The sequence below is a fragment of the Primulina huaijiensis genome, chromosome 6, assembly GCF_012295235.1.
Source record: "Primulina huaijiensis isolate GDHJ02 chromosome 6, ASM1229523v2, whole genome shotgun sequence".
Classification (NCBI taxonomy): Eukaryota; Viridiplantae; Streptophyta; class Magnoliopsida; order Lamiales; family Gesneriaceae; genus Primulina; species Primulina huaijiensis.
The window spans coordinates 23794175-23808811 of NC_133311.1; the positions used below are offsets into that span (position 1 = coordinate 23794175).

Below are 14637 nucleotides of genomic sequence, written 5' to 3' on the forward strand. Positions count from 1 at the left end.
AGTCGCCCCCTCTTGGAAAAAGGCTTATATTGGCACGTACGAAATGGGGAACGAATTGACACTTTTGCAAGTCGATGGATACCTGGCAGGGACGTGCAACCAAAGCCTCCACAGCACATTCATACGTATGACAAAGTCAGCTCCCTTATTCTGAATGGACAATGGAATGAACATATTGTGCTTGAATCTTTTCCTCCTCATGTGGCAGCAGAAGTGTTAGATATTCCGATATACCACTCGAACAACGAGGACTTCATATATTGGGCCTATGATCCAAAAGGTAGATATTCGGTCAGAGAAGGATATAAGAGAGAAATTGGATTCTATGAACCACCGGACCATAGCTCGGAGATGCGCTCAAAGAAGTGGTTGAAATTCATTTGGTCTATGGCGGTACCCCCAAAAGTCCGAGTATTCTGGTGGCGCATTTTGCATAATATAATCCCGACATCAGTCAATCTAATGGCTCACCACGTCCCGGTAACTGGCAGCTGCCCCTTATGCCACTTCGGATATGATACAACAACTCATGCATTATTCTCTTGTTCTGTGGTTAAAGGCTGCTGGAAGACATCTCGTTTTTGGCCCTTGTTGAAACAGGTACAATTTCTGGAAGTGTTTGACATCTTCAGTTGGATGAAGGACAAACTGAGCCGTATGGACTTTGAACTATTCGCTATAAACACTTATGCAATGTGGCGTGAACGACTCAATCTCGTACATAACCAAGGAACACTCGGAAAAGGAATCAGCGTGAATTGGAGTGACGCGATGCTGCGAGAATTCCAAGAGGCCCAACGAGTGAGGTTGCTGAATGGAAAAATTGATACGTCAGGAAACTCACCGAAGACATGGACGGCACCACAGGTTAATGAATTAATGCTAGACGTTGATGCAGCTTATAATGAGAACATGAACAACTTTGCTGTAGGAGGAGTGGTTCGTAACCATGAAGGCCAACCATTGATAGCTTTCGGGACGAAGATTCGGAAGCCTTCTTCGATCGTCTATGGAGAACTGGCCGCCATTGATATAGGAATGAAGATTGCAAGGGAATATAATCTCCTTATCAACCAAATCACATCAGACTCTCTATTGGCAGTGCAAGCAGTCACCCATATAGACGAGGACCTTAGCTATGTTGGTACCTATGCTCAATATATCCGACGATCCTTCAGTGAACATAACGGAACCACCTTAAATCACATTCGGCGTACGGCGAACGTCGTTGCAGATTCACTGGCGTCTTTTGCTATTTCTCACCCGACTTCCTTTACTTGGAAGCCTGGGGACTTTCCTTATTGGTTTGTAAAACTTGTAACCAAGGACATTTTCCAATCTCAATAATACTACAAGTTTTGCGATCAAAAATAAATAAATAGGCCCTTGCAGTTGCACCATGCATATATATACGCGTGTGAAACAAATTACAAACCTTTAATTTAATTTGTGTCTATTACGTACTAGTATATATATACATATCAAATCAAACTATTTCTGCTTCTTTTAATTAATAATTATTCCTTCTTAAAAACATAATATTATAATGTATTCATATGCAGTCTCGTTATTTTTTTTTTTTAATTCCTTTTCAAAATGTATTCGATCGAATTGGTCGTTTTTCACGTAATAAAAAACTATACTTATCGGAAAAAACTTACTTCAAAGAAATAAGTACTAGGATTTTTTAGAATACAATTTTTTTTTCCAACTACTTTTTTTTTTACCTGCTAGCTACCACACGAATATGGGACCTATTTATAGTTAAAGGGGGAAAAGTATATGCAAAAATGAACTTGTATCGCATTAATATTGTAAAATTGGTGGTAATTAAGATCAAAATATTTTCATATATATTTGTTCCCACGANATTAAGACAATTTCAGAGGTTTTAGGTTTAAACTTGTGTGTCAAGAATGGCAATGGCAAGTTTTGCCAAGCTATTTTAAACAGGTTTCCTTGCAAAAGCAAACAACCCTTTTCATACAACACATTTTCCTCCAAAAATCTCTCTTGGAAATATGATTTCTGCCCTTCCTTAAAGATCATTTTTTTTCTTGTATAATCATGCATGATACATACGTCCCTCAGTTTCTACCTTTGTTTATGCTCATTACAGCCTCATAATCTGGTATGATTCAAACAATTTATCTCCTTTAATTTTCATGATCATGATAATTTTGACGGCTAAATACATATATGTTCTATCATTGCTCTCTTTTTCCAGCAGTTCATAGAAGATAGGCTGCAACTTTTTGGCTCAGAACTTATCTTTTTGTCATATTAACAATTAAATCTTGATTAGTATTTTTTTTACAGGCATTATTTTACTATGGATGATTGCGACTTTCTTTCAATTTAGTTTTCTTTCTTGAAACAATTCACACGTTGATGATGTTTCCTTCATTGTTTAGCATCACCAGTGTCTTATACTACATTTAATATATAAACCAATGAAGTTCTCGTCCTTAAGAATGCTTTTTGTAAGTTGTTATTCGAGATTATTTGTTCCATGTCATGATTCTGTTTAAACAAATTATATGCTGCCATTGATGTTTTATGTTATCAGATTATAATGGAAGAAGAGACGTTGAACATGCTTTCACGAGAAAACTTGAACAAGAATGAAGAATCTTCAGATTCTAATTGTAGCATCTACATGTCTCATCCATGTAAGCGCTCTCGAGTCGAAAGATTCAAGGGTGTTGTGCCACAGCAAAATGGACACTGGGGAGCCCAAATATACGCAAATCATCACCGAATATGGCTTGGTACGTTTCAATCCGAGATAGATGCTGCTATGGCCTATGACACTGCAGCAATCAGACTTAGGAGCGGGGATTCTCACAGAAATTTCCCATGGACTGGATTAAGTGTTCAAGAACCAAAGTTCCAAAGCCATTTTACCACGGATGCAGTTTTTAACATGATAAGGGATGGATCATATCCATCAAAATTTGCTGAATTTCTAAGGAATCAAAAGGGTGAATTAGAATTAGGCCTTAATTTATCATCTGTTCATGGAGATGGACAATTTTCATGCACCCTGCTTTTTGAGAAGGAACTAACACCAAGTGATGTTGGCAAGCTCAATAGGCTTGTTATCCCTAAAAGGTACGCGGTTAAGCATTTTCCTAATGTCCCCGATCTTAGTGAAGGTAGTTTGGATTCTGAAAGAGTTGATGAAGTTCAGCTTGAGTTTTATGATAGGCAAATGAGATTGTGGAAATTTCGGTACTGTTATTGGAAAAGTAGCCAGAGTTTTGTCTTCACAAGAGGTTGGAACAGGTTCGTCAAGGAGAAGTGCCTGACAGCAAACGACACGATTTCTTTCTACATGTATGAGTGCTGTGGTGGACGTAATTTTGGGCGGTCTTTTTTAGTGATTGACAAAGCAAACAAGGGGAGTTCAAGAATTGAAGACACTACCAAAGAAAAGACATTTCATGGAATGATGGCTTCTACTCCTCGAAGAAACATAGAAGGTATTAGGCTTTTTGGGGTTCAAATTGATTAAGTCAGAGGCCTACGGTTTCGAAAATTCTTGTTTTAATGGATCTTATATATGTTTGTGTAATCTTCTTCATGCTATGTTGTTTATGGCTGATTCCGAGTTGCAGTATTCATAAAAGTGGTCAACCAATCAGTACAGCAAAACTTAAAAGAGCTAATTGAAGTCAGACTTGTGTTTGGATATGCTCCAGATCATTATATATTATTCAAGCATTTGTCTTGCCTTACATGGTAGATTTCCCTTGATCGACAAATTTGATTCGTGTTAAAAACACTAGGTGACTGTGTTTTTCCACATTTGACACCATATATAGCATACAGTAGTCATTGCTCAAAAATACTCACACACACACACACACACACACACACACACACACATATATATATATAACAGTTCTGCACTGCCTTCCTTGTGGATACACTTGACACCATATATAGCATATAGTAGTCATGTTTCAACTTTTTACGTGGCAAGCATTAAGAATTTGGAATACTGCGGGTAACAAGAAACAACCCTTAAAAAAACCATCTGGATAAAAGACTTCTTTCACTCAACCAAGCAAGCAAGTTTTTCATACAAAAAAAAAAAATTATATTAAATAAAAGTACTGAAGACGATTATCAAACCTTCCTCCATGAAGAAATCATATATAGAAAATGGAAAGAAAACCCAAGTCAAAGATTAGAAATTTTGCATTAACACAGGAGATAATATTTGTTGGATCATTCGAAGGAAACTAAAACTGAGAAAAGAGTCGGAAAATGAAACAAATCTTGGTAGCATTAAAATATAATTAAATGCATCAACAAGAATCAAAATGCGGAAAATTAGGGAGAAAGAAACTCATTTATAAGGTATCAAATTAAATACTAGTAATATCATGAAAGTCATGTGAAAGAAATTACAAAGGAAAATAATTCGACTCTCGTAACTTTGGCCTGCAGAAACTCAACATAAATATAGAATTAATGCTCTTCTTTTCACGGTACCTCTGGCAGAAACTCGACATATACATAGAATTGACTCGGTAATAATAATAAAAAGTCATTGCATTCACATTATTTAAACCATTTTCAAATTCAAACAATGAATGTCATAAAATATTTGAACACAATAATTTGGAAATTATTTTACAGAAATAATTGTCCCGATCCGGACAAATGACAATTATATTTACGCAGNCAATAATAATTCATCATGACTTGTATCAGATAAAACAACCCATCAACTTATATCCTAATAAAAAAAAAAAAAAAGAGATACCTCACATTCATGAGAAAAAATCTTAAAGAATGAGATACGAACCCTACAGATTTAAAAATAACATTGACTGGGGCCACTGAAATTATACTTCGTATTCCATAGTATAGATATATATTATAATAATACTATGTATAGAAAAATTTTCTTTTATTTGATATATTCCTTTCTAAATTTCAAGCAGAACCTGACACACATCCCAAATAGCAATTTGTAAAGCAGCAATATTTTCAACAAAATTTAGCAACCATAAATTGCAGACGCTGCCTGCATAAGAGGTACACCGCGACAGGCTCGTCCAGCACCGACTTTCAAAACTCTTCCTTTTCTTAGCACAGAAATATAGATTTTTCTTTTCAGGTTCCAGTAAACACAGCCTGCAAGGTTCTGCTACTTAAAAGACTGCATTGCACTGCGGCTTCTTGTAAGAAAAGCACTTATGCCAGAAAATTTTCGCTCCAACACACCAAAATTTGAGCTATCGCTGTTTGTTACTTCAGATGTATGATCATTTGTAGACTCAGGGGTGCTTAGGCTTGACACTCCAATTCCTTCGGATATTCCATGAATCTTCAGTAGAAAAATGAAAAATAAGTCCTGATGCAGAGCTTTGCAAAGAAAAATAAGAACTACCTTCAGGCCTGATGCAGAGCTTTGCAAAGAATCGGAAGACGCAAATATGTCCTGCTTATTTTGAGACTCGTCGGAAGTCGAAGGTGATGGAGAATTGGAGGGTAAAGACACGGCCTGTGAACAGTGAAAAGTGAACAAGCAGATGATGACTAATAATAACACAGTTATCAAATTAAACACAATAATTTGAACTTCCACGGATATGTACACCACCATGCCTTGAGGAGACAAGATCCTACCCTGGAGGGAGATACTTGTGGCAATTCGAGTGCAGGCCTGGATGCAGATCCCTAGGAAGCATAGGAACAAAAACGCCATCAACAATAATAGTGATACGACCAAAATGCAAAAACACGAGTTTAAGGTCGTGCCTTTATTTGCTCCACAGTTTTTGTATTTTCGATATTCCTGACAAAGGCGACCAGCTTCCCCACACCAAAGTTCGTTTCATTCTATATTCATAACATTAGACACCACTATCAACAGGAGGACCAAAAATTCAGTAACATAGCATCAGAGGCTAAAGTAAATAGTACCTGTCTCCCTTCTATCCTACTGATTTTAGTCTCCTGAGAGAAAAGAAATGAACTGGGGATTCAGTCCCAAATATATGGAATTAGTGTGAAAGCATAATAGGAGTGACACAAGTGGGAGATATTAATAACCAGGGATCTGACTGCATGATGAACAGAATTGACATCGGAACCTATTAGTTTCACGTCACCCCGTAGCTCAGAAACCTGCATCAATTGCTTTAACTTGATAGGATGCATGCAAAAAAATAGGCATAAACTAAAACAGTTGATCAATTATATAGTTGCCTAACCTCTTCTTTTGTTGCAACTATGTTATCAGTACACTCATCAACTTTACAGTCTACACGGTCAATTCTTGATGATAAATGCTTCCTAGTGGCCTGGGAAGGCAAAAAAAGGGTCAGAAAACTAGATTTTCAAGAACTCTATGGAGAAGAGAAGACTACGAACTTTTCAATGAACTGAAAACACCTATATTCATGAGACAATTTAATGTTAGAGAAATTCAACTGTGCAAGTTCAGATAATTAAACACCATAACTGCATTATAAACGAAAATGAACTTGGTCTAAAAACTTACCGACACTGAGGAGTAAACATTTTCTAGTTGCTTAGCCACAGAACTACATGCATCATTTAAGCCTCGTCTCGTTGCAAACATCATATCAGATAATCTCCAGCCCTAAAAGTTAATTAAAGTCCAAATAGTATTGAATCCAAAAAGGAAATGAGAAGAGATCATAAACATATGAGAAACCTGAAACACACAAGGACGTTTTGATTTCACAAAGTACAGTGCATGAACAGTAACTGGATTATAATCAATGGGTGTCCAGTTGTCACCAACAACAAAAGGCTACTCAGCTGCACAATTTCGTGATGCTAAATTCAATAGATAACAAATGTGAACATCATGAAGAATCTCGAACAAGACTCCCTTCTCTCAAACATTTCTCAACACATGAAAACATGCAGTCTAGTTAGCTCAAAACAGAACCATGCCCAACATATTTTCTCTGTCTACTTTATGCTTTCACTATCCAACAGCCGGCAACCGCCTAACAAGAGGAAAATCTCTAAGTTCAGAACAGTAACTTGCAAGCAATACAAAAAATTTGCTCATACGCAGGACCAAGATACATCATACTCATGCCAGTAAAGCAGCCAGCACACAACCATGGCTGAAAAAAAAGAGCAATAGAAGCACGAGCTCACAAAGCTAGGGTTAATTGCACCAACCTTCTAGTGAAAAGTCTGAAATGCATAAACCCCCTAAAAAATATTAATAGGTTAATACTTAATACATCCTTCATTTTTTTAAAATCACAAACATTTCACTCATATGTTATACAAATTCAAACACATTTACCACTGGGTTTATGCTTTATTTTTTAAAACACGGGATCTAAAATGTTATCAATTTTATATAGGATGTTTTTAGTTTTTATTATTTTTTACAAGGAATGTTGATGCAATTAGCCCCACAAAGCTATGTTCTTTGTCATTTCCAATAATTGCAAGTTGCAACTAAAGATAGCACCAATTATTATATCGGATATCAAGTTTTACGACGCCTGTTCAATGATAGTATTTCAACACATGCAATGAAAGTGTGTGACTAAGAAAAACCATCAATATGTCCAGTCCCGTATTATATCGGCTATCAAGTTTTAGGAAGCCTGTTCAATGATAATATTTCAACACATGCAATGAAAGCATAACTGAGAAAAACTATCATTATGTCCAGCCTTGTGATAAAGGACTCTATACAATAGCAAATAGAAATTAATTGAGCCTAATACCAGAAACACATATAAAGTTCATTTTAAAGCAAAGGTGCAACAATAAAGCATTGATGAAATGATATAGAAAATTAAACAGTTGGACCAAATCATAGAAAAAGGTAAATTACTTTCCACCATATGTAGCCATATCCAACAACCACAACAACAACGACGACGCCATATTTCCCAGATCCTGTAAACAGTAGGAAATAATGAGGTCCATCAGCTATGACATAACTAATTGTTACCCAGAAGAAAATAAACACAACACAGAAAACATCAACAGTCATCAAAATTAATTCATGGATAATAGAGAAGTCCATGGTTTTCTATTGCTTATAGCTCTTTATATCACTACAACATAAAACAAAACCATAAAAGTAGACTGGATTCAATTAATAATTAAAATAGCTCTAGATCTAGGAACAAAATGTTACATTAAAGCATAAAAATGTATAAGAGGCATCAATCATCATTATGTTGCAAGTAGTCAACTGCGCTGGGGAGGAGGGTGTTGTGAAGAAAGCAATGCCAAAGGCCCAAAAGTCACTAGTGATTAGGTGAGAGAGAGAGAGAGAGAGAGAGAGGAGGGAGACTTGTGATTTTGAATGTTTCAGCATACATAATATGTTAAATCATTAAATGAATGTATCACTTTGCAGGAATTTTGATCCTAATTTCATTGTCTAGATTTCAAAATAGGCCCACATCAATTTCCAGAGCAGAACAAGCATTGAACTTAAAAATGGAGCTAACCAAATATCATGTGCTATTGTGTCTTATGTAAAAAACATCAAGATCAACCTGATCGATCTCCAGTTACGATAGTAACAGATCTAGTTGATGCCAAGAGTTGCAGCTCTTGTCTCAGGCTATTAACCTGTAAAGATTTGAAACACCAATCCGTTTGTGGAACAAGAACATTCAATATATGTAACGTAAATTTAGGTGGAAGGTGGCCAAAATGTAATAGCTACAAGCCATGTAGGTATAATAATACATTCACATGTATATTTTCAGCCGTAAACAAATTCATTAGCTAGACTATAAACAGGATTCAGCCATAAACAACTTCACAAGCTAGACAACAAAGTACAAACAGGCCAGATCTGTAAGTAAACCAACTTCGTGGATTTTTATCTTTTATCGAATATGAATAATAAGGAATATCCCTCCAAAGAGAACTTTGACTAAGATAACAAGAACACTGAAGAAAACAGGGAAACGGGTATAATTCACATTAGGCTCATAGGTAATAAAAATAACAAAGCGCTGCTCTGATACCCCTGCTATTTAAAAGAGAGATAATGTGCCTTAAATACATCCACCAAACCACCTCATCAAAAACAAATGATACAAACGAAAATGCTCAATCAATCAGAAGGGCTTTAACAGAACAGAGTAAACATATATGGAACGTCTCCGAGAAGAGTGTGTGGTATCTATCTATTCAATAAAAGAACCAAATCGTGTGTTCATAGGGGGAAAAACACAGTTCAGACCTGTTGCAGCAAAGAATCATTTTTTGGCTTAGAGCTTGAAGTGGTTGAATCTTCTTGCTTAAGTTGCTTTAAAACAATCTGATAGGCAACGAAAACAAGATTTAAGCAAATATTTGAGAAATTATCAACCAATTGATTTTTTAATGTGTGAATTCCATACACAAGACAAGATATCCAAACCGCAAAGAACGGAATCACCTTAAAAGCCCCGGAGAAAAAATCTGATACACCAGGTAACCGCCCTTCTTTAGCAAGAACAGAGCCGACCAGGCCTGCAAAAAAATGGCAAGGCTTTTAATTCCTTGACAAAAAATTAATAAAGATCGTGTTCCAAATTCAACAGAACTACAATATGCATGAACTCTTTTTTTTTTTGATCGGAAACAATACAATATGCATAAACTCATGTCTATTACCATGGTATGCAACAGGAATTCACATAATTGAGAACAAATAAGTCCAAATTAAAGGCAACTTCCTTTCATGGCCGGACTTTCCCCTTGAAATGATCACAATCCGTTCCAATTCTCACTATTACGACAAGATAATTAACTATTTTTTCAGCGATACCCAATAGAACGAGTGAAAACAACCAAAACTCCAACAAACACACACTAAATGCTACAGAGGAGCGAATACAGATAAAGGCCATCGTTTATCGCAAAACCCAATAATCGTCGGAACTGAAAGAAACAAAGTTCAGAAAGAATAAATTAATAATCATCAAGTGAACTAAATGAAGGCTGGCTGAACCTGCACCAACGAGGAGTGTGAGCTTTCCAAGAGGAAGGGCCATCACCACTACAACCGAAATCTACTAATTATCGAAGAAGACAATCATCAAATAAATTAGACATTACTCGATTGTTTTTACAATAGAGTGAAAGACGGAGCAGAGATCGACGAGGGTGTATTTGGCAGGGGTTTGCTGGTTGTAAATTACGGATGTGCCCGCTGGTTGTAAATTACGGATGTGCCCGCGGTTGCTTATTGGCCAAGTTAACAGGGGATTTTAAGGTTTACCATTTTATTATTATTATTATTATTATTATTTTATGATCACAACCTGCTGTCTTTATTATTCGATGTGTATCGAGTAAAAATCCGAGTTAACGTAGTAATCTATGAATCATGTCAATCAGGTAAATTACACTGAGCAAGTCTTGTACGACAAACTCATCTAAAAAATGTTAGTAGTAGGAATTGATATGTTGATCATTGTATTTACTTTAATGTGTTTGGATGTAATATCAAATGGTATGATTGATCAAGTTAGGGATTGAATTGATTGTCGATGTGTTAAAATTTTATACTTTTACTGATGCTATTAATAATAAATCAATTGTTTATCTTAAAACCAATAAATAATGCATTAGTCATGTGTGGGAATGAAATGTGAGAGGTTAGTGAAGAATTAATGTAGCATATATCCTTTATGTGGAGAATGAAAATATTTATTTATGAATGTTGTAGTAATGATAAACCTAATTCATAAATTTAGCAATGGGGAAGATAAAACTATACATAGATTATTATGCGATTAGTGGGTCGTCAACTTCTCAAATTATGGCTCTTTTTTAAATTGCTACCACCATGGACGACGCCAGCATTAGCCCCATGGCCAACCCCATTGCCACCGCTTGCATGATCAAGTGTTTGGGTCTACCAAGTCCTTAAACAATTGTAACGACCATGTGTTATACCGATTTTGGGCTTTTTTCGAGCCTTCTTCCGTAAGAGCTCCCTCTGGCCCTTTCCATGCATCGTCACTTGTATAATATCATCATCCTTGGAAAACGGGTTCCTTTCGCCTCCCCACCACTTGAACTCAAGATCTCCAGACTTAAGCACCTAGATTCCTAGTTTGGAGGTCATGTGTTCAAGTGTTGGGGGTGAAAGAAACCACTTTTCATATGTGGATATTCTATGAATGATGGCGCATGGAAAACCCATGAGGGAGAAGGTCCCAGAGAGATTCTATTTACGGAAGAAGGCCCTAGAGGGAACACAAGAATAGTTATGGTCAATGCAAGAGTGTTCTACTAGATCAATTTTATTTATGTGAATTTATATATGAATAATTATGTTTTGTTATTGTCTATTAAGTTAAGCCAAAAAAATAAAGTGATCAACTAATGTTTCGGATTATTGAGCTTTAATGTATCTAATAAGTTGTTCGTCTTCAATGTGTAGAGACATAAGTGTAATTTCTGTTTTTATGATAAGTTAAAACAGAAATATTATAAGATAATGATAGACATTATCTATATATGAGTTATGACCCTCAGATCACGCATCATCACGTTTCCTATTCTCTTCTCCATTAAGAAAATAGTTTAGAATAGAAAACTAAATGATTCTCTCAATGAAAAGAGCGTGTAGATCTGGGAGATCAAGACACATTCTAAAGAATTCAGAATGAAAAGAATATTTTGTTTAAAAATTTTTTTGGATACGACTTCAGATCTAGAAAATATTTTGGTTGAAAACAAATCTTTTAAAGTTTCAGTTTTTGTAAAGAGATTTTGGTTAAAAATTTTAAGAATTTTCTGTATAAGACTTCGATTTTCCGTCTATTTTTTCCTCAACAAAAAAGTAAAATATATATATTAGAGGAAAATCGAAAATTTGGGTTAAAATTTTTCGCCAAAATCGACACAACGTGCGTCCAACAGTGTCCAAACATACGTAGATGCGCATAAGCACCTTTTCGAGGTGTCCTCTCGTGCCAAGGACTGTCCATGCAGTTGCAGGCATGTGATTTTGGGGCGCCCCCGCCCGCCCAGGATGTTTCGGGCAGTAGCTTGGGCGCGAGTGCACCATATGTAATTTTCTCAATTTTTTGTTACGATTCAGGTTTTATTTGGTTTAAGGTTAAATATTCAATTGTTCAAATAATGATGAAGTTTATATGTATTATAAAATATATTGATTGAAATAAAATGTCGTTAAAGTGACATCTTTTATTGAAATTAAATTTTTTAAATGTAAAATGATTTTTGTATATGTGATTTATATGGATATTGATCGGCTCAAAAGAAGGTTAATATTTAATATAATTTCATATGCATTTGTGGTGGTAAACATGTGATAGTTGTTCGGTTTTTCATATGAACAATAAATCGGCTCAACGGAAGATTGTTGTTTGACATGATAGTTACTATCAGTGTTCGACTGATGTGCCCGGATATCACTTACAAGTTAATATTTTGTCCAAAGATAAAATAATAATGGAGTGCTCGGTATCATGTTTATGAGGTTTACATTATTTGAATTTATTGATTGTTTTATTTGGATATTTGGTTAAGCATGTATATTTGATTTTTGTTCTCTATTCAGATTTGATCCCAGCAAATATTCATTCCAACATAAATTCTATTTTTATGTTAAATGGCTCGAATTTTAAATCTTAACAAGAGAATTTATTGATAACTCTCGGAGTCATGGATTTGGACTTTACGATAAGGGTTGACTATCATCCCGTCATTATGGATAAGAATATCTCTGATGAAAAGAGGGAGTTTGAAAGGTGAGAGAAGTCGAATATCATGTGTATGATGAAACATTCAGGGGCACAATGTCTAGTGATATTGCTACGACTGAAGCTTATTTTTAGGACTTTGAATAGAGATTTGCTAAAAGTGAAAAAGTATGAAATTGGTACACTTTTGGCAAGCCTCGTTTCAATGAGATACATGGGTAAGGGCAACATCAGAGAGTGCATTATGAAAATGTCTCATCTTGCTTCAAAATCGAAAGCACTGAAGCTTGACCTCTTCGAGGACTTGATGGTGCATTTGATTTTGATATATCTTCCTCTACAGTTCAATCAGTTTAAGGTGAGCCGTAACTGTCAAAAAGAGACTTGATCTCTGAATGAGCTCATCTCGCACTGTGTCCCTAACATAGCCACTCACATATCCACACTAACATGAATATGTTATATATGTTTATGTATCCATTGAGGTTTTTGTGAGCAAAATATATTTCATTTTTCTCTTGGATTATTTGCTCCTTTGTTCATCATAGCCTATATTCATTTTTTGCCTTCAGTTTTGATATATATATATATGTTGGTTCCTGTCGAGGCTGATCACTTGACAATTTCGATTCCTATAAAGCATCAATTTGTTGCTAGTATGTTACTATTCCTACAGAACTTTACATGTTTTCATCAAGTGACACTTGTGTTCCATTGCCAATTAATTGTGGGAAATGTTTTGTTTAAAGCCTGTCAACTTTTATAGATATATCTACAGTGCACTTTCATCATATTAGGATTTATGTCATCAGCATATCTCCTAATATGTACTCCTTTGTTGCTTCATCAACAATTTAGTCACTGAATGGACTGGTGGGCTTTACGTTTCACCAACAATTGCTGGAAGCAAACCCGGAGGCCTTATTTTTGGCGCTTGGGCTGCAATGATGTCTCTTGGGCTAGAAGGCGAGCCATTTTTTTAGATCATTGCTATTCAAATTACTCTCAAAGCAAATGTGTGTTATTTATACTGATTTGCAGATAAAACAAACAGGTTATCTGGAGAATACAAGAAAGATTATGGAAACGTCAAAGAAAATCGAGAGAGGGGGTATTATATATCATCACAACTTTGAGTATCTTGATGATCATAGTGGGTCCATATGTAGTATTATTTCTTTAATTAATTGCAGAATAGGTGAAATTCATGGTTTGATTGTCGTTGAAAAGCCTGATACGACAAATTGTGGCTTTTGGATCAGACATTTTGGACATCTTTGAAGTTAATGATATTATGTCTTCAAAAGGCTGACACTTAAATGCATTGCAAAGACCTAACAGGTAACTGGTAAAACAAATACCCGAGAAATACATGGTATGTGAGAATAAGTGCCAAGTTTTGATTTTTAATGTTCAGATGTGTCTTGATTCTAATGATTGGTTTCATTTGATTCATTATTCCGATCCTTTTTTATTATTTTTAAAAACCTCTTCTCAGCATTCATATATATTTGCGTGACTCTTCAACAATGTACATGTCGTGGAAGATCGAGTTGCTGAAGGATCTGAGAGATTGTGTGCGTGCGATCACCTTTGTTCTCCACTGCTAGGTCTGATTGTAGACATATATAGAGATGATCCCATGGTTATAGATGGGGCAAAACTTGCATTTCTTTATATATGATTAATATAATTTTTATTTTACTAATCTTTAATTTTGTGCGTTTCAAGGGGTGACCCATTCCCCTCTTGCTCGCTCCCACTTTTACATCAACACAAACAGTAGTCTCCTCTGCTAATTGACATGATAGAGCTATGGTTAAAGATTTGTTGGTGGATTTTACGGGCACCTCGTGCTAGTTCCAATCTTTTTCATGCTTTGTCTTGCTCCTCGTATCCTTAATTTAATTCTCAAAACCCGTTATAT

The 14637-nt window shown here is 35.6% G+C and overlaps 2 protein-coding genes across 2 annotated transcripts; one reads left to right on the forward strand and one right to left on the reverse strand.

The window, feature by feature from the left end:
- The first annotated feature begins 2575 nt into the window (after positions 1–2575).
- LOC140979212 (AP2/ERF and B3 domain-containing transcription factor At1g51120-like) lies at positions 2576–3517 on the forward strand. Its single transcript, XM_073444537.1, has 2 exons — positions 2576–3158; positions 3189–3517. The coding sequence occupies exons 1-2, from the start codon at positions 2576–2578 to the stop codon at positions 3515–3517; spliced, it is 912 nt and encodes a 303-aa protein (XP_073300638.1).
- A 1390-nt stretch (positions 3518–4907) lies between these two features.
- Positions 4908–10209, reverse strand: LOC140978595 (uncharacterized). The gene is made up of 13 exons (XM_073443780.1): positions 9983–10209; positions 9428–9501; positions 9230–9307; positions 8532–8607; positions 7856–7920; positions 6524–6625; positions 6234–6323; positions 6073–6147; positions 5944–5976; positions 5779–5859; positions 5647–5697; positions 5408–5521; positions 4908–5344 (listed from the first exon to the last, which is right to left on the reverse strand). The coding sequence occupies exons 1-13, from the start codon at positions 10023–10025 to the stop codon at positions 5165–5167; spliced, it is 1062 nt and encodes a 353-aa protein (XP_073299881.1). The 5' UTR covers positions 10026–10209; the 3' UTR covers positions 4908–5164.
- Between the last annotated feature and the right edge of the window lie 4428 nt (positions 10210–14637).

What these genes read in the sequence shown, in the direction of transcription:
- LOC140979212 (XM_073444537.1), top strand. Translation starts at nt 2,576, where the DNA reads ATGGAAGAAGAGACGTTGAACATGCTTTCACGAGAAAACTTGAACAAG. An exon ending in TGTCCCCGATCTTAGTGAAG is followed by an intron (nt 3,159 to 3,188) that starts GTAGTTTGGATT and finishes GAGTTGATGAAG; the next exon opens with TTCAGCTTGAGTTTTATGAT.
- LOC140978595 (XM_073443780.1), bottom strand. Translation starts at nt 10,025, where the DNA reads ATGGCCCTTCCTCTTGGAAAGCTCACACTCCTCGTTGGTGCAG. An exon ending in TAGTTGCAACAAAAGAAGAG is followed by an intron (nt 6,148 to 6,233) that starts GTTAGGCAACTA and finishes CAATTGATGCAG; the next exon opens with GTTTCTGAGCTACGGGGTGA. An exon ending in CACAAGTATCTCCCTCCAGG is followed by an intron (nt 5,522 to 5,646) that starts GTAGGATCTTGT and finishes CACTGTTCACAG; the next exon opens with GCCGTGTCTTTACCCTCCAA.